This window comes from Parambassis ranga, chromosome 15 (genome assembly GCF_900634625.1).
Source record: "Parambassis ranga chromosome 15, fParRan2.1, whole genome shotgun sequence".
NCBI lineage: Eukaryota > Metazoa > Chordata > Actinopteri > Ambassidae > Parambassis > Parambassis ranga.
In genome coordinates this window covers 8,746,274-8,771,008 of record NC_041035.1, presented here as the reverse complement: position 1 = coordinate 8,771,008, position 24,735 = coordinate 8,746,274, and the positions used below count along the sequence as shown (strand labels likewise).

Sequence of the window (24,735 nt, the reverse complement as noted above, 5' to 3'; positions counted from 1 at the left end):
GGACTTAATGATAGGTGACAGATGGCTGTGATGGACTGTGCCACTTGTCAATCACATGTGCATTCACACAAAATTAATGAATAGCACTCATACAACAACATATCAATTATTACAAATACACGACAGTGATTATCACTGCAGTGATGATTACAAGCATCGCTACATTTTCACTAGCTATCAATCATTCAGTCCTCAATTAAAGATGCTGGACTCACCCCAATGCCCAGGAAAACATTGACAGCGTTGGAACCTGTCACATTACCAATGGATGCATCTGCATACTGATCCTGGATAGCAGCTACCTTACTGGCAAATGTATCTGGATGGAGGAAGAACAAGACAGAGAGAGATCAGGACATCATTCTAACCATCTAAATCCTTTCCTCATTCACAGTCCTTCCACATGTTTGTGTTCTTATAATTTATCCCACAAAAATATATATTTTTAGCTAATTTGTTGACAGGTTAAGTTAGAGCAACTCTGATTTACAAGTTCTAGCAAACACAACATTGTTGTCAAAGTTCAGGTGAAATTCTGGGGATGATTTCTCACTGTGCCAACCTCATCACAAAGGAAAAGCATTTTCAGAAGATGACAGGGATTGACAGTCAATGTACTGAACAGTACAAACTGAAATGAAGTGTTTCTGAACTACCTACCTCAACATTTATAATTTACACACTTCATAAATGTAGAACACTTCTAATTATGTATAAAGAACAGTGTGCAAATCCTGTTTTCCACATTTAGACAGGGAACCTTAAATTAGAAATCATAATCTTTAATCCTGGTACAGTGTTCCTTCCTTCCTAGCCAGGAATTTGGTCCAAGATCAATAATTTACAATGCTGGCTCTCAATTTGCATGGACAAACAAATCTTGGCTTGGCCGCTAATCAGCCTTGTGCCGGTTGGTGAAATTTCTCCTGGTTTCACGTACGCAGCTCTAAGGGGATGTTCCTCCTCACCACAGCGAAAGAACGTCTGCCAAATTTTAACAACAGCCAAATGGTCATTTAGCACTCTTTACTCTGGGTAATTTACTGGCCATCATCTCTTCATTAGTGACTCATGTCATCTTGCTTTTATCGGCCAGATACAGCGGGAGAAGATATAAGAACGGAGAGAAAGCGAGGAAGAGAAGATAAAAAGAGGAGGAAGAGCGTTCTTGAAGAGGAAGCCAAACATCGGAGGAGAGGATGATGGGAAGGCTAGAAGATAGAGGAACAGAGAGACTGAGGGAGGGATGAACCATGACAGCAAAAATAAATGCTCTGTTACACCTTAAAGCTTTAAGGGCTGGGCTGCTAAATGTGTGTGTGTCAGGGGTCTATTAATGTGTGTGCGTGGGTTTCTGTATGAAGCGCACACTGTGACTGTGTGTATGAGCGACACCACCTGGGTCCAATCTCATGCCATTCCTCCACCAGCTGGCAAAGATGTGCATGTCTGTGCATCAATTGGTCTTTGAGTGCCCGTGAGCCTGACAGAGTGGGTGAGTGCGTGGGTGCTTGCATGTTCAGTAGCGGCGTGTGTGTTTGTGTCAAACAGGTTCCACTCTGTAGCTCCTTCTGTGCAAGTGTGTCTCCCTAGAGAGCTTTCTGCCCTTTTCCTCACTCTGTCAGTCAACCAGTGTCTCTCTTCTGTATCTCTCTCTTCTTTTCCCCATTGCCTCTTAAAATGAAAGGACTCATTGGGGAGTACTGATGTTTTCATGATAATCTGGCAATCCCTCTCTCACGTAGAAACACACTAGGGTTAATCCTCTTGAGATGCCGAATGCAACATCAAATTGAAAGAAGGCTTTTGTGTAGATCTTTGATTCCTTGTCATGGAAATGCAATGCTGAGCATGTCCTCTTCTTGTTAAAACTAGTCTAACAGGAATATAGCTGGGTTTTTTTTACACGCTGCTCTGGGTAGCAGGTGTTGTCAGCTTTGCTTGTTGAAGCACCTTCACCTTCTGTGTCCACTCGTCCTCATACAACTACATTATTTTTGACATTGATATTCAGCTCTCTGTTCTCAAAATAGACCTGAATTATTGTTTCGCTAAAAGATTACTACTCGGATGTAACATCACACCCTTCTTAACTGAAGTCTGTGGAGCATTCTCAGTTTATTGATTGGATTTTGGTGAAAGGATACATAGACAGTAAACAATATCATAAAAATGTAAATAAAAAAACAACTCTAAGAGGTTTTACCAAAAAACCCTAAAAGAAGAACAAATTATAGTTTTTTGAGTTTGTAACTCTCTTTTAACAACTCTGCTTCTGTTGTTTTCTTCCTATCTCCCTGTGTGTGTGTGTGTGTTTGTGTGTTCGTGTTAGCCAGGCTAACTGTGATAAACGAGGTTAATCATCATGGAACTGCAGCATAGGATGGGTTTTATTAACTGTGTGTCTGTGTGTGGGCCACTGGAGGTTCTGTTAATGAGGCTGAGAGCCTCAGTAAGGCTGAGACACTTTGTTTCCATTCACCAGCTCCACACACATCACCTGTGTTATTTCTTCGTGTTTCGGGCAGCTGTGTGTGTGGTGTGTTTCTGTTGTTGTCCACAAATGCAGCATGTTAGAGTGTGTGTTTTTGTATGTGTACATGTATGTGTGTGTAGTTTATAGCTCATCACTGTTATCCCCGGGCTCCCTAGATGGGAGGACTTGACCACCTGAGCCTGACATGACAAATAGCCCCATGCTATGGTGGTCACAGTACAGATGTAAGTGTGTGGGCAGAGGTGTGTAAAATCTCTCAAGCCACACATTAAAGCTCGAGGTTTAATGTAATGCAGGTATATGAATGTAAGTGTATATGCGTGTCACTGTTACTAATGTGTCAGCATGCTCACACTTGTATACGAGAACATGTGTCCTGTGCGTGAACAGAGAGATGATGGGGCCAAGGTTAAAACATATTTAGCTGGCTCGTAGACGGTCATTCTTCATGCTTAGAGGATGATCCATGTTGCTGTCTGCAGACTACAATGACTCATCTAACAGCCACCTAGATATATATATATATATATATATATAAATGGTGTTAAGAAAGGGAACTAGTGGGCTACTCATGATCAAAAAAAATCTAAATATGAGAACAGAAAAATGTATCTTCTGGAGTGAAGTGGAAAAAAAAACATTTTTAGTTCCTAAATGTATCTATTTGTTACCAGTGTAAACCCTTAGTGTTACCCCACAAAACCCTTAAACATAATAGACAATGTCAGCAGTTGTAATTAGGTGTTTTTAGATGTCATCAGCACAGGGAATTACTGTAAAGGTGTTTCTTTTTTGTGTGGCAGACACACTAAAGGGAAAAAAACAAGAAAAATACAAGAAAAAAAAAGTTCCTAAAACCTGAAAATGTCAGTGAAACTCAAATTTATTCCGAAATGAAAGACCTTTTTATGCATATTTTATGCTCATAATGACCTTATGAAGTTAAATGCCAAGTGTAGAGAGAAAGGGGGTTTTGATTAAAGCCAGTGGAAAGACAGCAAGGATATTTAAGATTTAAGATTAAAACAATGGAAGTGTTGGATAATCTCTAGGCATGCACACAGCATAGATCAAACACAGATGCTCACCTGGTACAGAGGTTCCCAATGCAACAAAGACTACTGCTGTGACAGAGTCTTTCAGGCCCACTGTGCAACCAAAATGAGAGGCCAGATCACCTGTAGAAATATGAAAGGACTCATAATCACATACATTGTGACAAAAACAAAATCTTTGTAAAGGTGGGGATGGTGTGATGGGGGGGGGGTTACCTATGAAAGCTGTGAGCAGTCCGATCATACTAATGGAGACGACAAAGCAGGCCCAGCCGTTCCAGTACTCTGTGGGTGGGACGAAGGCGAACAGGACTTTCCAGAAGACGGTGAGGAAGTGCATGACGTAGTCGAAACATGACGGCAGCTTCTCCTCTCCACATTCCTCATCATCATCATCTTCACCTGGGAGGAATCAAATAATTCTTGTTTACAAAGAAGCAAAGTAAGCTCAGGCATTCTCTATCCTTCTAGTTCCATAAACACACACCCATTTACACCATGAATAGAATAAAAGACAGATACCATTTCTGACCCACTGACTGGTGTGGGTGTGTGTGTGTGTGTGTGAGTATCAGAGTGCAATCATTGCCTTCGGACATGGACAACAGCCAAACAGATGCTGCTATAGACCGTGTTGCGTGTGTTGAATGGGATTAAAAGAGGGCAGAGTTAGTGAAAAACATGTAATTCAAATTACAATGACAGCCCCACATTTGAAGCCTCTGATGTTCTGCTGTATTTATAAATGACTTGAACGAATGGATAAATGAGACTACCTGCTGCTCCCATGAAATACACTGATGGGGTAAATATCACGCCATGGTCTCTTATTGATTTCAGCCTTATCATTTACTGGATGCATTTACATTTAGAGTCAAAAACACATCTGTCTGCACCCATGACTGTTCTATAATGTTTACACCCCAAACCAGATTACTCCCCCCCTAGTCTCTCCATGTGTGCCAACAAAGTGTGGGTGCAGGTGTGACCAAATAATCCTCTTATCATACATGTCTTAATGGGTGTAAGTAAACACTGATGGATCCAAGTTGCTTAAAAAATAGGAAGAAGGGCTATTAGGTATTCACCCTTTGTGGTAAACATTATGTTACAAAACAGCTCGATACTTCGAGTCAAGAACCGGATTCTGACAGTGTTTTATGCAATTACTACATATTAGCATGTGTTAACATAGATTTTAATGTCCTCTAATAGGGTCAACAGTTTCCTTAGGGGTTAGTCATGTACCTCGTTTATTGTAATTTAAAATAATGTTTCAAATCATCAACTATAAATGAACAGTAGAAGGTCAGCGCAGAGAGCAGCAACCTTGTCTGCACTCTTGATGAATTATAAAACAAGACCACCTGAGTTATGTCACTTTTTATTGTCAGCTCTTCTTCCTCCCACACAGTCTGCTACAGCTGAAAGGAGCCATTTCTCCGTGTCTTTCTTTCTTTCTTTTTACTGTTCGTACGTGTCCTTTTACCGCAGCCTTCATCTCTTTTCTTTCTTTTTCTGGTCCTTCTATGTGTAAACATCGATTACACACCCTGCATTCAGGGTGACATCGCTCTGTGGATAAGTGGAATGTTGTGTACTGTTTCAAATTGATTTCCAGATTTAAATTTAAATCTTGAAGAATTATGCAGGGTCTTAAGGTGAGACTGATGGTCGTGAACTACAGATGATATAGATATTTGGCATAATGATGACATGACCCCACATTTCTTTTGTTGTATTTTAACAATCATGTTGCTGAGTCTTCCTCTTTTTTTTCCCCTTTTCATGTTGCTCCTTCATATTCCTTCATTTCCTTCTATGCCTGACTCAAACTATCTCCTCTTCATTTTCATCCTCACTCACATTTTGCTGATATAGCCTTTATATAACTGAGTATTCTCTGTCACTTCGGCATTTCATCCCTCTAAATCTGCCTCATCCCTCTGCAACCGTATGTCGCTCTCTAAATGCCATTGTGGAGTCTATTCACGCCATTCTGTGCGTGTGAGCTCTTTTTGTGCTCGTCTTCTTGAGGTTTGCACACAGTCAGAAAATGAAATAAATCTGAAATGTAACAATCACACCAGGACAGAACAAACACATAAACAAAAGGCATGACAAAATAAATAAATAAATAAAATAAACAACAACAAAAAAGATCTGTCAAGAGCATGTTAAGCTAGAAAACTGCTCACACAGCTCTTTTCTGTTGAGACGCACTGAAATACGCATAATAAATATATCCTTTGACACATGTGCACACACACATAATAATATGTTCCTTCTTGTTCTACAGATGTGGTGAATGTCTCTATTATTATATATCTCCTGCTGCTTACTGACCATGCCTAGAAGCCACATTCACATAGGTCGGGGCAGATGATGGATAGCAATTCTTCGCCACATGCACTTAGCCCAGTGAGGTGTTTAGGACTTTGGGTTTAAAGTGTGCAACTGGACAGATGTGGTATTTAAAAATAAGTCTATTGTGCATGTATACAAACAGAAGGAAACACAAAAGACACATATTAATCTTATCTGAATCCCTAATGGCAGTATGGTGAGCCTGTCACTCAACCGTGCATCTTCAAACCCGGCCGCCCAATTTCTGCTTCTTGTTAGTGTTCCTTTTTTATTGTCAAAAATAAATTGAAGTCACATTCTGAGCATCTGTGTGGTCTTCTAACAAACCTCTTTGCATTTCTGACGACATTTCTCATGTCAATAATTTTCAAATTATTCTTCTGTCCTGTCTAATAAAAAACAATCACTCTGCAAGTAAGTCACATCTAATTTCTCAAAATGTGTTGGACCAAACAAAGACCACCTGTCTGTAAATGAACAGAAACTGCCTTCTAAGGTTCCATGTATAATTTTGTGTGTGTGTGTGTGTGTGAGTAGTGTGCCTGTCAGAATTCATGCTGACTTGCTCATGTTTATATTCATGTTTCACTAGTCCTGTCAGCCTGTCTGTCTGGTGCGCGCACACATACACACACACACACACACACGCACACACACACACACACACACAGCCTGACAGGCAGCAGAGTCACTGGAGAGCTTCAAACAGACAGTTGACAGTTAAACGAGGCTGAATCCTTCTCCCATGAACTGCAGCATAAAATAAAATCATTAACCTAAAATCATAGTTCAAAACCTTGAGAAGCCAGTGTGGAACAATGTCATCATTCTGAATTTGTCAAATGTTTTGAGCGGTTGTCACACACAGTCCATCAGTGAATGAGCCAGTCAGCCTAGCTTTGACAAGACAGTCAACCAGCAAATAACAAATCAATTAAACAGTCAGTCATTTTGTGAGTCAGACATTCATCCTCATTCATCATCTGCAGAATAGAAATTACAGCTTGTGCTCAGAACAGACAGGTGATGATGTGAGCATAACTGAAAAGGAGTAATGCAAATAGTGTGAGAAGCCGAATATATCAAAGCACATAATCGCCCCACAAAAAGTGTTTAATTAACAAACGCCTGCAGTCTGCGTATTTGTTCTCTTCTATAAAATCACAAGGTGCTTTTTTTTTCAGAATTTCCTCAAACACCGAAATTACCTACATTTCCCCTGGGTGTGGAATACACACACACATGTGGATACGTCTATAAATAACGCACCCACACAGAGGAGTAGGTGATGAACAGCATGATGTGGACTTAGTAATTAAAGGGCAGTGAAGTGTGGAGTGGTTCCACATCAATCTCTTTTACTTTCTTTCACTTTTCTCTCACCCTCTGTCCTAACTATTCCTCACTTCCCCTTGATATCGTTTCCATTGATTTTTTTTCCCTCCGTCTTGTTGTCCTTTTGTTTGTTATTGTGCTCTTCCGTCATTCTTGTTCATGGTCAGTGGTTCATGGAACTAAACCTTGTGACAAGACATTTTTTATTCAGACAATGTGTGTGTGTATTGTTATTTAATAGTGACAAGCAATTTACCCCTGGGATTATACAAAGAATTCCGATTCTGATTCAAACGTCAGCTGCCGAATGTAAATTAAGTCTTTAAAGGACTGTGGACTGTGGGGACGGGATGTTACTTCTCAGTCATTCAGGTATTTTTATTCTCCTCTCCACATTCCTCATTGTCATCATCTTCACCTGGGAGGAATCAAAGTATAGAGCATGAAGCAAGCCAACTTAACAGCTCCAACAACTCCAGTTGCCTTGCTTCAAACTCCTAAATGTTATTTCTGCTGTATTTATTTATAGTTACATTAACTCTGCATTTATGTTCATTTGTCTGCTGCAGTGTGTTTGTGTGTGTGTATTGTATTTATTGTATTGTATGCTTCTGAGATATGCTGCTACTACAACTTAATTTCCCTACAGGGATTAATAAAGTAAATCTTAATCTTTTAATCTTAATTCACCTCCCCGCCAGTCAGTGTGCAAAAGTGTGCACGCACTCAGAGGAATGTCTAAAACAACCAATATCTATACATCATCTTTTAAGACTCTTCCAGGGTTTATTTATAATATAGGAGGAAACACTGCATTTAATAAAAATAAAAAAATTAACATGATTGAAGAACACGTAAATGACAAGTACATTCGTTTACCGCACTCGAGCTGCTCCCTAAGGTTTGTCACTTTGTGTCTCTGTGTACAGAGATGAATACACACATAATCCCTTCCTGCCTCTCTGTGCTAGTTTATCTGGGGAATATTCTCCATTAGCCATGCAACACACACAAAAGGACACTAGAGAAAACAGGTCAGTGTATACACATACATCACACACACCCCAACACATTGACATTTCAAGGGGTTTTAAGGCTGGCTAAATGCAGGTTTCTTGCTTTGAGATGAATGTCACAGTCTGGGAAGCGTTTCATGTGCATGTGCAAGTACGCACATGTACGCCAGTGTGCCAAATTGGTGTTACAATGTGGTGACCTGGCGTTCAAGCCTTTACATGTCTGTCTTCTAAGTGGTTAGAAATCGACAATCTTGCAAAAAGAAAAAATCTTGGTGGGCTTGAGATCTTCATCTGACATTTCATTCTGGGAATGAGGATGAGAGAGAGAATAAGAAGCTTTCCTTATAGCTTCGGTCAAGATGAAGGAATGTTTGAGCTCGTTCACAGTGTAATCTTGATTTCAATCTAATATGTCTGAAAGGAGATAAGAGTGAGAGAGAAGAACGGAGAGAGAATAAATGCAGAAAAAAGGCAGAGGCAGAGAGAGATTAGACCAAGCTAGCTTATCAGAGTGTGTATTACATCCACCACCCTGACAGTCACTGTGGACCTGTTCAAACCTTTGAACAATATGTCTCTATTTGGGCTTAGTGTGCAAGTAAATGCATGCTCAGTTTCTACAAGTCCAAGCAGTTTATCCAAAAAGATTGGCTGTTTTTCAATTCAAATGATTCTCTCCATTTCTCCCTGGTCACCATCCAGGCCTGAATGACCATGACTGGAACTTTCCATCCATCCATCCAGCCATCCATCCTAAACCCACCCATCCATCCATCCACCCACCCATCCAATTTCCACCCATCCACCCATCCATCCAGCCATCCATCCATCCATCCATCCATCCATCCATCCATCCACCCACCCACCCACCCACATACCCATCCATCCATCCATCCTAAACCCACCCATCCATCCATCCATATCCATCCATCCATATCCATCCATCCATATCCATCCACCCACCCACCCACCCATCCACCCATCCATCCATCCATCCATCCATCCATCAAGGTGACCCCCCTCATGCCTCACATTCTACCTTTGCCAAATTAAATGAGTGAAAACAAATGTACCATGCATAAATGAGCAGTGGTGAAAAAAAAAGCCCAAGTGTTGATAATGACCCCATATAGATTGATTTCAGCTACAAAACATTTATAATGAAAAAAAATGTTTATATATATTAGTGTCACAACTTTTATTTCTCTCTGTATTTTCAGCGTCAACTTGCTCTCTCACTCCTTCCTTGGTATTGTTCTTGTTCTTGAATGTTTCATAGCTGGATGTGCACTGGCCATTTGAACTACAAGCATCCAATCAGCTTTTAATCTCAGGCACATTGAACCCCCACAATCCAATCACATTTGGGTTTAAAGGCCCTGAAAAAGCAATCAGCCTCTGCTTTGACAGGACTTTGAATCTGATTTGGCTGGTCAAATGCAGGTGTGTGTTTGTGCAGCATAATGTGTGTTTCAGTTGTTTCATTACAATATGCGTGCATATAAGTAATTGAATCATGGAAAACGCGAATGTGTGAACAAAGCTGAATTGGTGAAAACGGCACTTGCAACATTTTTAGAGTTCTCTCTCTTTCTCTTAAACACACACACACACACAAACAAACACACAGTACTCTGTCAGCCTCGACAAGCTAATCCCAGATAAGAGAGCGAAGACAGGCCTTTTCATTAATGGCATCAGCTCGCCAACAAAGACTAGCTGACAGGCCAACTAACTAAAGCACAAACACACACACACACACAGGATAAAGTTATTTTGAGACATTAAAGTGATTGAGCAGGCAATAGACAAACAATGCTCCAACAGAACAACAGAAACCCACTTGTGAACACAGCAGCTGTAGCAAATTGGATTACTTTTTTTTTTTTATCCAACAATGCCTTCGCATTTTGACAATTATCTGTAACGGTTCTGTATAAACACACCCTAAACAGTTTAACAATTAATTGCTTTTCATTATAAAGATATATCAGAAAGTGTAGGCTTGGATTTTTCACATATTCAGAGAGTCCGAGCTGTGGGAGATCTTTTAAAAAATAATCATCTTACGTACATGATGGCCGAAGTCACAGACTGGTTGGGAGGCATGGCTTCGGGGTGAACTCGAGAGAAAAGGGTGTGTGTTTACATTCAAAATCTGGCTGACTCTCACTGACTTTTCAAAATCTCCTACCCTACCTTTAACCTGTTTCTAGTGTTTATACTCCACTATGCTAGTCTGAGCAGCTGCTGACTGTGATACACCATTCATAAGTATCTCTTTGGTCTTCAAAACGCTGGCTATTCCTTCACATACAATAAACAAACATGTTTACTAAGGTTACAGAAGCTTTGCATCATTTTTCTATCACAGTTTTGCCAGGATTAAAAACCTACTTAATAAGCAGTAACTGACTTAAGAGATTCATAGCAACAAGAACTTTGTTGTGTGAGCTGCAGTAATGCCATGCTGCCTCCAGAGGGCAAATTATCACTAGTAACCAATGAACTGTGAAGATTCTGCAGTGAATCTGAAAAAAAACTGCCCCTTTCTATGACAGTTCTGTGACCTGCATTCTTCCTCATCCTTTATCTCTCTGCTACTCTCTCACCAACTCAGTCTTGACCCACATTTCTACTCCATACTTCTCCACACTGCATGTTTCTGAAAGCACGTATGCATTGACAGTGACATGTCATTACTATTAATTATTCCTCTAATCTCTGTTGGAAGTCAGGAATATGTAGGCGAGGTCACACTCTATTCTTTATGCTTGCTTGTCAAAGACCTGTCATACATCATCAGGAGAGATGATTTTTTTTAACACCAGTGCCTTTCATGGCAGATTTAATCAACAGGCCAGTTTGGGATTTTAGCTGATCTGATCCTGAAGCGGATGAAGCTCTTTGAAACCGCCTAGTAGTAAATTATCACGAGAGCCTCTCTTTTCTTCTCTATCACACAAACACACACATCACAGTCATTCCCAACATTGCTCTCAACATTATCTCCCATCTGGTCAGTGTTTGTCTGCCCAAACCATCAAAGGCCAGTCCACTGTCCAGCAACACACACACACAAAGTCCCTCTGCTTCATTTTACACAGAGGAGGGCATTGTAGATGAGATTTGAGATATTTTTTCTTTGCATTGGTTGTCTGGATGCACAAAGCACCACAGAGTGTAACAGACTATAAACTGCAGCTGTTCATACTAATAAGGATTTATATGCCACACACGCGCGCACACAATCACATCTGCTTCATAAAACCATCTCAGATGACTCCAGTAAAATTTCAGAGCTGTACACAGGAGAGCGCTGCATCAAACACACACACACAGATCATTGGCCTTACCTGCGCTTACAGTGATGGCTTCTATGAACTGGTCTCTCCAGCTGTTGGTTCCTACCAGCAGAGCCAGGTTGGTCTTCTTTATCAGTTTGTCCACTGTGTTCTGCCAAAGGACATAATATCATGAAATCAATCATGTGCACGAATCAGCCAAGCCTGTGTGGCATAAAAATGAGAGTCATCTTTATAATCTTTCAAAACATTTCTGAATTTCTGGTGCATGAACACAAGCATGTACAGTATGTAACTGTGTTCCAGCTTGGTCCATCTCACCAATAAAACTACAACATATGATGCCGGCTGAATGATGTATTAAAAACCAGGACTGCATGTTTTTTAATGCACCATTTAATTATACAAAACTTCTTTAAACTTCAGCTTGACAAGTTTTATTTTTTGTTTGTTTGTTTGTATTGACTGATAACCATGTCTTTCTAATGTTTATAGAGCTTTAAAAAAAATAAAATCAAATGTATCATATTGATTTTTGTGATTCATCTTAAAGATGCCAAAAAATAATTGAGCTGGTACCTAATACTTTAAGAATGATGAGGAGAAAAGTTTTAAAAGTTGCCCAACACATCTTTGGAGAAAACAAAAGTAATCTGCACTGTTTGCACATTGAACTTAATCAAATTAATTACCACCTTAAAGCAAAACAGCCCACACCCTCTCTAAGGGACCTCAACAATTTGCATTACAACTGCAGGAAGCTGTAAGCTGCACATTTTCTGTGCATTAAAAGTAACTTAATAAAGAGAAAACGAAAAATGTCAATATGAATGGGAAAATAAAGTTAGGGTGGAGAGGAAGAAAAAAAAGATAATCACATTGACATTTATTTTTTGCTCTAGACGGTCACTTGTAGTTATGGCAAATATTTACAGGTGACAGTGACGAACACCAAGCCCTGTCAGTGAGGAGGTAATGAATGCTGTCAGATGCTATGCAGTTTACTGGAATGGCACTGAGAGACACTTCTTAGAATCTCTGCTGAAGGAGAGGCGTCGGGGTGATACATTCAGGCGAGAGGACACACAGGATGATCATGCTCGAGCTGGCAAAGGACCTCACTCTTACATGGGACAACTTGACCTCTGTCAACGATGGCTAGTGGGCGTCACAGCACACGTCACTGATAACAGTTTCCCACATGTTTATATTGTGCTGATTCTACATTTAAGAATCTACTCTAACAAGTCTTCAAAGAATATATTTACAGTAGAAATTGTATTTGGTAGATTATTTAACTGTTTGACAGCAGTGAACTTCTCAGGACCTAGTCAAGTTTAATTCTCTGTTTACTCCTGCTTTATCTTCCTTCCTTTTTCTTCCCAGTATTTCCTGTCTTGCCACATTCATTCCCAGTATTTATATTTTCTTTGTTGTTTTCTTCAAAAGAAAGAAACTATGACAGATTGAGATAACACACACACACATACACACTTCAACATGCACACACACATCACACACTAATTAGAGCAGCGGTGGGGATTGCTCTCTCTCCTTTTCTCACCACTTCAGAGGGAAACTGGGATGCTAATTGTGTTGAATGGAGCTTAGAGGTGTAAATAGTGCCTTGCTGCTGCTGCTGCTGTGGATGCACACATACAAGCAGCTTTACTCTGTCTATTGTGTCTGGAGTGTATATTTAACCATCCTCAGCTAGGTTTCTGTAATACCATCCTTCTCTTCTGTTGCTTTATTTTTTTATCTCCTTTTCTTTCTTCTTACATTTTTTTCCTTTAATTTCAGTTCTTTAAACTCAGTTTGATGGTAAAATATCTATCTATGTTTTAGGGCACCAGTGGCTCAGTGGTAGAGCAGGGTTATCCAATAACTAGAAGGTTGGCGGTTTAACCCCAGCTCCTCCCTGGTCATTGTTGTGCGTCCTTGGGCAAGGCACTTCACCCACATTGCCTCCAGTGCACTCACTGGTGTATGAATGAATCTGCGGTGGCTGGAGGAGCCATAGGCAGCCACATCGATGTATTATTATTATCTGTGTGCGTGTGTCAAAAGTGAAACACTTAAGATGGATGAGAGTTCTCTGCCACCAGTATATTGTGCTATAAACCCCAGTGACCTAGCTGAGAGCAACAAATAATGACACATCATTGTTCATGTCTATTCTGACATATTATTCTCCTTGGGCAGGTTGACTTCTGTTGCAAAAGGAAACTTTTAACTTTCTAAGTAAACTTTTTAGTGATGTAACTCTTACATCGAACACTGTGGTACTCCACAATCTGCTGATGAGCAACACTTCAGATAACTCAGTGAACTGCAGTGAACTACTTGACAAAGTATAGTATCCTGTCAAGTGGCAAGCTATTATGGGTGTTATTAACTGTCCGTCTGGAGTGAGTGTGTAGGTGGTGCGGCAGTAAAGAACATGCATTAGCACACAGACACACAATGTGTAACATGGCCGGTAATTACATCTACTCTTGTCTTAAAAGTGTGCGTGGGAGAGGGAGAGCACACAGTTATTTCCTGTATGTATCAGAACAGTTTGTGAGCGTATAATATATGAGGTGGTTACTGCTTATGAGCATGTGTGTGTCTGTGTCTTTTAGTTCCAGCAGCACTGGTAACTATATTACTTGTACTAAAAGCAGACAATGCAACAAATCAAGCTTTTAAAGCAAGATTATAATGCAAAGAAGAGAGTCAGGCTTCTATCATAAGTGTTGCTTATCTCAATTAGTTGATCAGCATTAACAGCATTAAAAGGAAGAGCACTTCTTACTCTGGTTTCTGTGTTGCCACAAAATTCAACTCACAGCAGATGTGACAAACCTTATCAAATACTTCTAACATTAATCCACTTCTACATTACTGCAATCAGTTACAATATCGATTTGCTGTGACCACTGCAATTTTGTTGTCAGGGAGTGTCCTTGATGTTCCACTGTAGACTCCTTGATTGTTAACAATAATTAGATTGTTTACTGAAGTAATTTCAGGTCTTGAAGCTGATTTTCTTTGACTAACACAATCATGCTTAAGTCCAAGGTCATGTATGAGTCCTGTGTTTGTTATGTGGATTTACCCCTATGGAGAGAGTGCAGCATCATAACAAACAGGTGTTTGTTCATGGATCACACTTTATTGTTCCTCCTCATTTGATTTAGTGACACACACTCTGCCTTACCTTGAACTCGTATGACTCCTCTATGATGACCTCCAGTTTGACATGGTCTCCCAGCATGGGACGGCCCATTTCGGCTATGCGCCGTTCCTCTTCAGCTTTTCCTGTCAGCGCCTCTTCTTCTTCCTCCTCCTCCTTCTGCTGCTCCTCTGAAAACACACAACAACCGGCACAAGTGTTAGAACAGAACAGTAGCTGCACAGCAACCTTTACAGGCAGAGAAAGTGAGAAATAGAGCAGAAAATAGCAGTTTTAAAACAGAACAAATGCATATTATTTAGAAGCTTTTTTCACAATGGGGCCCCTCTCACAGATCAGTGAATGTTTGAACTGAAAACTGTTATCTTGTTATTCCTGTTTCTCTGTCTCTCAAACACAGTCCTCCTCTCCCTCTCTTTATGCTCTGTGTCAGTTTATTGAGAATCACCTTTAGAGCCAGAACTGACTCTATCAAAGATGGCAGGGAGAATGACCAATGTGTCCATGAAGGAATAGGTACCCACAACATTGCCCTCCATTATAGTTCAGTGCATCAGGGTTTTACACCAACTCACTGGTAAATTGTTGCCCTTGGTGGAGTTACTCCACGGAGCTTACAGCTCAGCCACGCAAATTTCAGCCAGGAGCACTTTTGTCAAACTCATTCTCCATCATAAACAAGATGCACAGTGACTCCCTGTACATCCATGTAGCAGGAAACCCAAACAGCTTTAAGGTTTCCTTGCAGATAACGTTTCTGTTTAGAGGCTCTCTCTGATCTTTGGCAGCAATCAACAGCAAATACTATTAAATACTACAATTTTACTCAGTGGATGTCTTTAGCATGTTGGCTCCTCTTTAAAGCTAAGGTCACCTGAAGTGCCACACTGTGATGACTGCTGAGGGATGTCAGAATACACAAACATCCCTCAACAAGCACCTTTATTTTGTCTCTGTCTTGCTGTCTGCTTCTTTACATGTTTTGTCATCAACCCATCCCTTTCTCCTCACTATTATATGTGAGTTGGTGGCTCTACAGTCTCATGTCTCTTTACTTCCTCCTGTGTTTCAGCTACCATCACTGAAATGAGTAGTAATGAACTGCCTCTGCAACCAACCTGTGGGGTCATTTTTATAGAAAGAAAAAAAACACTTTGCATATTTGCCCTTAAAGTTACAACCTTTTCTGTGAAACTGCCTGGTGAGATGCTCTTCAAGGTTAATTTACTTAACTTGAATTCACAATGATTTGCACAAGCACGAACACACAACAGCACACACAACAGTATCTTATGGTGATTTAATGAACTCAATTAACAGGCCACACTAACCCTCATGTGGGTTGAACATGACCTGGCAGCATCCTTGTTAGCTACACTCTCTCTCTCTCTCTTTGTGTGTGTGTGTGTGTGTGTGTGTGTGTGTGTGTGTAAATGGACCTGACAGAGGTTGAATGTTGCATGGTGAGATGCTGCTTCCTGTCACAGCTGATGTCTGCACCATTTATCATTTGGATTTTCTTTCCCTCCTGGTGTCCTCCTCTCTGCTCCTTTGCAGCTCAATTCAATTTATTACAAGTGAATGTGATTTACAGCCAGAGGAGATATACAGGAATAATTGAAGAAGCATATGAATACTCTGGGAATTGGGTGTTGAAAGTAATCAAATTTGGTTTTATTTTCCATTAACAGTAAAATTTAAATTATACTATACTGTGTGTGCTATATCTTTAAATAAGCTGATTCAAAATCGTGATGAGGTTTTAATGTATCTCTGCACTATTCTTAAACATCTGAACTTTTGTTACATAATTAGTTCTAATCCCATTTATTGCTTCCTTAATCTTTATTTTCCTTTCGAGCCACCTCCTGTGGCCTCTTTGTCTCTGCTCCTCCCTAATGCAACCTCCAATGTGCATTCATTTTCTTTCTTTTTCTGCTTCCTAATTTAGTTTCAGTTTGAATGAGCTTTAGCAAACTGTTTGACCAAACCAACAAAGAGCAGATTATAGTACCATTCACAGAGCAACCTTGACAACATGGCTTTGAAACTGCTACTCTACTCATGAACAAATGAGAGGAAGCATCTCTCTCCCATTAGCAGTGCTATTACTGATAGTTGCAACAAGCATGGACATATATTTTACATAAAGATTTTAGTGTCTGAGTTTTTTTCTGCTGCTTCCCTGAAAGAAACAAGGGCCAATAGGAGGAAGCACATGTTCTGTGTGCATGTTAGATCTTACACCTTGCCATGCTTTGATGGAGTCCTCACTTAAAACAAAGTGATACAGGACAGACAAGAGGGACTGGAAGAAAAGGGATCAATCGATCAGTCAAAAGACAAGAGAGGTAAGGATAGATAAAGGAACATATCTTGGCAAATTGTTAGTGTATAAAAGACACGAGGAGCGGCAGTGTCATGAGGAGATGAGCAGATGGAAGGAGGCAGAAGACATCAAGGAGACAGGGGTAGACATGGTTTTTGACAGCATTAAACTGTACAGCCGGTGACAAGGTGAGGAGGAGGAAGAGGGGGGTAGAAGAAGCTGGTACACTGTCACACATTTGGAGAGTCTCACAAAAGGAGGCAGAAAAGCAGCAGGACAAGTAGAAGTTTTAGAGAAGTTCATAGACAGATGACAAGTCTCATCTGTTCATGGGATAGAGGAGAGGAGAGGAGAGGAGAGGAGAGGAGAGGAGAGCTTGTAAACACACACAAACATCAATTGACATGATAAAGAGTATTGTCACTTATTAGTTAATGTTAATTAATGTTGTTTTGACACATGCACCATCAAGGTTAATAATGATGCTGTGTTTTATTGCATGACTAAACACAAATATGCAGACAGTGAAACACACACAGGGGGGCAGTGAAAGGACACCAAGGCTGAGGATGAAAGCGTGACATTGCTGTAAGTCTGAAGCTGTCATATATATTTACACACAGATACATATATGAGTAGGCACATGTGGCAATGCATGTTTAACTCAATGCAATGTATACTCTGAGTGTCTTGCATGTTTGATACTAAGTGTAGTAGGACATGGGGTCATCACCCTCTGCAGGGTGTGTGCATTTTCAGCTGGTTTCCCTTTCAGCTCTATTCCTTTCTCATGCTGCTGATGAAGGTTCACAGGCTGCAGTGAACTCTCCTCTGCCTCCTGCTGTCCCCAGGCTTTTTACAGAATAAAAATATGCACTATCAAAGGGTCATCTGCAGACATCAAAAGCCTCCAGTAAAATCAGCTTTTAACCCAAAACACCTTCAGACTAGGAGACACATGTTCTTTCTTTAAAGAAGATGGATCCTCTGTGTGTTCTCAGCAATGCTGTGAGATGACTTCATATCTGTCTCCACATGCAAACATTAAATAACTAGCTTCATCTGCACAAACAAACCTAAGCTGGGTACAAATTTACACCTGCTTTATGGAGATGGTTGAAATGGCCATGAAGGCTGCCAGAATGAGAAGTGAGTGAAGAGTCGATGAGAAAAGCACTCTGGAGGCAGACTGGGATTAAAAAGTGTGTTTGAGCTAGATTGCATTATTATGCCATAATCTATGGACTGACGCTTTGTAGATCCACAGTGTAAAAAGCACTAAGCCTGTACATACTCTGTAAACATCACATCCTCATAAAAGGTCATATTAGGTTGATCACAATGGTTTGTAAAATAAAACCATCCGGATGCTGCACTGAGAACGAAAGCTTTTAAAAGATTACAGGCAGGTGATTGGATGATATATTTACCAGTTAGTGTAACCAGCCATCCAGCTTGAATCCTGGTAAGATAAATTGGTGTAACTCTGTGATCCTATGATCTCATGAGAATCAAGCAACCACACATCTGAACTTTGACACACAGTGTACTTTTAGTAGTAGTAGTAGTAATATCATGCCAAATCCAACAAACAGACTATCATGTTCCTCTTCCATTCCCCTAGCTCTGATGCCTCATATCAGCGTAGCAAATGTCAGACACGATGCTTGCTAAGTCATTGCAATAATCCTGTCAACCTCCTTTGCTTACAGTCAAACACAGCTCAATGAACCAACCGAAAAAAAAAATGAAAAGACTTTCAGGCTTTTACCTCTGGCGCTAAAGCACTTCACTAATATTTAAAGTACCAGTTTGATAAAAGATGAAACGGACTTCGCTGAGTTCTAAAAAGAGATGCTGACTGTCTTCTCTCAGCCTTACACTACTTACATGTTAAAGCTATTTTCTGGATTTTATAACTGAAGGCACAATTCTCATACTAATCACCGCCGGAGAGCAAACGTGCTGCTGTGGGTCTGTTTTCAGCTGTTGTCTCTAGGGCAGAATGCTTTAAAGCCTACATGGAATATGTTGGATTATTTCTAAATGCTCTGAAAAAAAATCAATTCTACATTGTAGTTTCTCTCTGAAGAGCTTTTTGTGTGAGAGGACTTAATTTACTGCAAGTGCAGCCTCAGTAAACACTAACAGGGAACCAGAGACACAAAAGCATGAAAAAAAAATCTGTTTTCTGAGAGGCTCATTGTGTCATTATGTTACACATCTGTGTATGCTTTTTGCGTTTACACAATAGATACTGTACATAAATGATCACAGTAGGTGAACGGGGCCTTTAGTTAGCTCTAATTGCTGCCAAGTAAATAATTAACTGTACAGATACTGCACAGCTTTTTATTTTTTTCTACTTCCATCTCATCTCATGTTTCTACACTCCAAGGTTTAGGTTCATGAGCAGCCATTTGCAAAGTCCTCAGATATATACAACACACAAGCGGCACATAATTACACAACGATAAGTACGTGGACATCTAACACTGTTACATGGACACACACAGTTATGGTCCAAGTACATAAAGATCCATGCAGGGCTCATTTAGCACAATGAACCACAACATGTATCAGTTCATAAAACACACTCATTAAGCACACGAACCTAATGCAGCCTCTTTGTGAGTGTGTGTCTGTGTCTGTGTATCCCGGAGGTGTATTTGATCTCCTGACTGTGATAATGCGATATCCAGCCCTCGTCTTTGATCCCCTCATCACTATAAACACTGCTGATGCCTGGTAAACACACGCTGCCATTAACACACTGATAGCACAGCTGTGTGTGTGTGTCTGTGCGTTAGAGGGAGACAGAGATGGAGCTACTTTTAATGAGTGTACCCAGAAGAGGTAAAGTGAGTTTAAGAGCATAAAGATCCTTTGAGATAGCAACCTGATGGACTGATTTACCTCACAAACATGCATTTTGCTTGTGAACCACTCCAGTTTGAATACCAAGAATTCTATTTTTATTTTTTTGAAAGGCATCAAATGAGTGGAAAATTCTTTTTTTTCTAACCACTCTGTATTAAATTACATACAGAGAGAGGTGGGTACCTTGGATGAGATAATGGATTGACACAGTGTAAACCAGATTCAGCATGGGATGGGTAGACGCATAGCTCTGAAAACGCACACAAACATGTAGATGTAAAACCCTCCCTAACCCTGTCACACTAAAAAGTGTAAGGTGGACTCATGAAAGCATCATTTTACAGGGTGCTCTCCTTTAAAAACCACACATCTCTAAAATGTCAAAATTTCATTGTGCATAATGTTTTATGAAGCTCAGGAGAATTAGGCAACTAGCATCAAGGTTCGACTCCACTCTATTCTTTCTTCTGCTGCAGGTACATGTGTCATCCCCATAGAGAACATCCTTCATTACCTGTGTTTTGTTCTCACTCCATAATCCGGCTGTATTGAACACTTTCAAGGAAGCTGTGACTTTTTCAAACATCAGCTGACAATTGATCATACAGAATATGAGAATGTGTTGGGCCGGATGAGGTAGGAAACAACAGAGAAGAAGAAGAAAGCAGAGGGCAGGTGTGATTCCCACCACGTTTGCTGTATGCATCTCTGAAGAGAAGCAGTGAAGAATGAGGAAGAAAAGAAAGAAAGACAGACAGACAAAGGGAGCAGCAATGTCTGTGCAGTGCATGTTCAACCTGAATCCTAAATCAACAGGCCTTTTAAAACTTGAGCAAACACGAGGGAGCTGCTCTGCTGGTTGTCACTCACAGTAAAACTACTAGTGATGCTTTGATTTCATCTCTTATTGGGGTGCCATTAAAGTGCCTTTTACTTTCTAGGTTATCATATTAAGCTGTGCATATAATAAATATGATTGAAAACCCAAATCCATTACCACAGGATCACACCTACTGGGGTGAGTGTGTCACAGAGATGTGTATAATCTCATGCACAGAAGTCAATTAGTTTGCAGAAAACAAATGTACTGATCACCTGATATCCATTATTTGCTCCTTGTTATGTCACAATTACTCAACACACCCAGTTAAAATGAAATTGTAAAAATTCCTAGAACAGCTCCTTCCAAATATCTCCTAATAATAATAATAATCATTATTATTATTTTGTGTGCTTGAGTGTTTTGGAGTTGTTTCATCACCACCCACAATCAGTTGCGGCTCCCTCATTCTCTCCACCACCGAGCAGAGCTGTACGACAACTGTGTTTTCGTTTTGTGTCTTTATAGTGTGAACACACTGCATATTCAAAACCTGCTGAAAATTATGAAATCGGGACGGCACTGTGTGGCTTCATATCTTGAGCATGAGCAGTGTGAGTTTGTAATGTTGTGGGTGATAACGGAAAAAAGGCCTGTTGATTAAGGATCCACTAAAACCTCATAAACAAAATTCTCAGTGCTGATTGGCTGTCAGACCTGTCTGTTTCTCTCCGCTGCGTCTCCACAGGGGGGGTTCAAGCAGAAGGTAGAAGGAGGATTGCTTATTGTACTCCTCCCGGTCTAAGATCTTAACCGTTATGGTCTTCCTGTATGGGACAACACACGTAAACACACACACACACACAGAGGGAGTTGGTGAATGCATGCATGGTATTACAAACAAAATGGCAAGGTATATACACAAACAGCACACACACACACTCATGGTGGATGTGGTGACATGAGGTGACCCTCAGCTTGCTGCATGTTCATGTCCACAGTGAGTCAGGAGGAGACTGCAGGAGCAAGAAGACATGGAGTGTGTCTCCATGTGCTGAGAACACACAACCTCTGCGGTGCGGCGGACATTCTGAGGTCAAGACGGTCAATGTTCAAAGGGTCGCTAGGCTCACCGTTTTCTTGACCTTTGGTGTCATTGCTCTCCACCAGGCGAGGCTCTCCAATCTCTATGTAGAAGGTTTTGTTCTTCTCGTACTCTTCGTCGTCAATTATTTTCACCTTGATGGTTTTACTGAAGAGGAGGAAGGACAAGGGAGGAAAAGAGAAGGAGGGAAACAGAGCAGACAGAAAAGTGAGGAAATGACAGGAAACTGGAAAAATCATGCAGAAACAGAAAAGAGCAGAATTTCCCACAAGCATATATCTTCTTACATAAAATTCTCACTTAACTGTTTTTGCCTGAAAAAATATTATTTCCAACTCAGATGTCAGATTAGTCTTTGATGTTATCAGAACAGATCACATCAGTCAGAGCAGATCGAGCTGATAAACTCTTCATTCTGCCAGCCTGCAGTCCTGAACAGGGTTCAGTTTAATCTTCTGCTCCAGCCTGATATCAGACCCCCCGATAAGAACAAGAACGGTAAAGGCCAAATGAATTGTGGCAGTGGCTGGAGAATGTATCAGCTCTATTAGTCACTTTTGTAAGTGAGCAATCATGAATCAGGGCGATGAATTTGTCAAGCTATCAATCAGATTTCGGGACTCCAGTACAGATTCTGTATACGAGTCTTAGAAATTCTAAATTTATGAAGCTTTGAATACTTGTGGGAAAATCAGAAAAAAATTCAATCCAGCCAATTCAAGAAATCCTAAAGATTTATTCATCTCTCTGAACCTGGAGCAGTTTTTTGGCTATAACACTTTTTAGTCACAGTGAACAGTCTGAGATAGTACAAGAATAAGAAATCATCAGCTGCAATGACAGGTGAAATAGGAGCAGGAATACAACAATGAAGAAAGCTTTTAACGAAAATGTCTGCTGCTGCTTCAGTCAACATCCTCAACCAGGCGCATCAAAGACCATCTGTTTCCTGATTTAAGCCAAGAGAAACTGGAGAGAAATCTATACAATGAATCAATGAACATGCTGATACCCAGAAACTGAAATAGCCACATATGACACATACAGATATCTTTGTCCTGCTGCTGCCCTCAATGTGAAATTTCATTGTGAAAGATGACAATAAATCAGCAATAAACCAGACCGTAAACCTTAACAGCATTCTGCCAATGAACAAAGACAAGCCAATGATTTCTTTCTCGGAAGCTGAGTCTTCACCAATAAACCAATAAGTGTAGCAGCAAGCCAAAATGCTTCAGTGTGTGTGTGTGACTGTGTATTTACTGTGGCAGTTGGCCTCCGTCATATCTGGCGAGGCAGCTCATATTCCAGGTGACAATGCTATGGAGAGGGCACGGTATATACAGCATGTGTGAGTCTGAATGAGCACCTGTGGGTGTAAGCGTGTGTGTGTGTGTGTGTTTATCTTGTGTTTCCAGTCTGGAACAAAAGCTGTACTGTGATCCAGATCCACTACAGGCAATAACAAAGACAGCTGACAGAATACTCATAATCTGGCCTATAGGGTGAGATACGGTCACACACACACACACACTCAGAGAGCTTATATAAGCATTATCTCTGATCACAGCCCTGCAACTCGTGTTTCATGGTCAGCCAGAGTTGTTTTAGCAACATTACATTCGAATCCATGCCCTATCAACTGAGTAGCCATTTGAAAAGTAAATGTGCATGAGTGTTTTTATGCTGTTAAAGAGTTTGTTGTGTACATTGAAAGATGATAAATCAACAGTACAAACAGAATCTCCGCAGACTCTCCAGAGTGCTGCTGATGGACTACCTGGAGGAGTGTCACCATATTACAGGAAGCAGCTCAGCTGATTTCTGAGACAACCATGGAAGAATATCAGGAAATCTGGCTGACAAGAGGAGTGATCTTCCAACAGGACAACGATCCAGCTAACAAGTCCACAGAGGTGATGGCTGACATCCAGGTTTGTGGATTTGTCTAACACACATCCTGCTGACCTGATTTGACACCCTCACACTGTCTGTTCCACATGATGAAAAGGAGCTCTGTGGCTGCCATTTTGACAGTGATATTGACTCAAAAAACATACCCGTTGTATATTAGCGCAAAGATTATTCAGATTATCTACCTATCTAGCAATTGCTTGGTGTAAAGGTAGGGCTTAATTCAGTTTGCCACAAACACATTTAATTGCACTCACGATTGAGTAAATCTATATGTTATGCTGCTAATGACAGGAGACACACACAGCCATCTGCTAATAATCCAATTATACAGAGAAACTTAATCTATCAACTACATAACACAAACACAGTAAGGGTTAATCTATACAAATCTCATATGCAAACACCAACACACATACAAATGTCAGAGGTTAACTCATTACACACAATGGGATTAGTCTGTTTATTACTTTTCCATAGCAGCAGACGGAGGGCAGTTTTCACCTTCTGCCATGGAAAGACTCATGACCAAACATGCTGCCAGCTAGCACTTATACAGCAGCAGCTGGAGGTGTGATGGGAGTAAAACCCTCCCCTGCCTCAAGGTGGAGTTCTTGAGCAAGGCACTTGATCCTCCATGCAGATGGAAAGCAAGGAAGACCAAGATTCAGGGTTTGTTTACATCCCGATCCAGGAAAGTATGAAGCTTAACAACCATTTCAACTAATAATTCAGCTAAAGTACACAAGGATATTTATAACTTTACCTCATTCTGTTTCCATAAACTCTTTGAAAAAAAAAATGCAATACCAATTTGCAGATGACCCATCTTTTTTGTACCAATTACAGACAGACAGATTTGCACAGGATTGAGAGCACAGACCTCCAAAATTAACACAAGTCTCAGAGGGACCCAAAGCAACACAGG

The 24,735-nt window shown here is 40.5% G+C and overlaps 1 protein-coding gene across 2 annotated transcripts in view; it reads right to left on the bottom strand.

Annotated features, from left to right (window-relative positions):
• slc8a1b (solute carrier family 8 member 1b) overlaps positions 1 to 24,735 on the bottom strand; it is a 98,810-nt gene that overhangs the window by 6,113 nt on the left and 67,962 nt on the right. The window contains exons 5-10 of one of the 2 annotated variants that reach the window (XM_028423032.1): positions 21,922 to 22,040; positions 14,784 to 14,929; positions 11,630 to 11,729; positions 3,769 to 3,954; positions 3,586 to 3,675; positions 216 to 319 (exon numbers count right to left, since the gene is read on the bottom strand). In XM_028423032.1, the coding sequence (XP_028278833.1) occupies positions 216 to 319; positions 3,586 to 3,675; positions 3,769 to 3,954; positions 11,630 to 11,729; positions 14,784 to 14,929; positions 21,922 to 22,040 (745 nt within the window). Of the gene's footprint in view, positions 1 to 215; positions 320 to 3,585; positions 3,676 to 3,768; positions 3,955 to 11,629; positions 11,730 to 14,783; positions 14,930 to 21,505; positions 21,616 to 21,921; positions 22,041 to 24,735 lie in introns of both variants that reach the window. The other variant, XM_028423033.1, reaches the window with a different exon arrangement.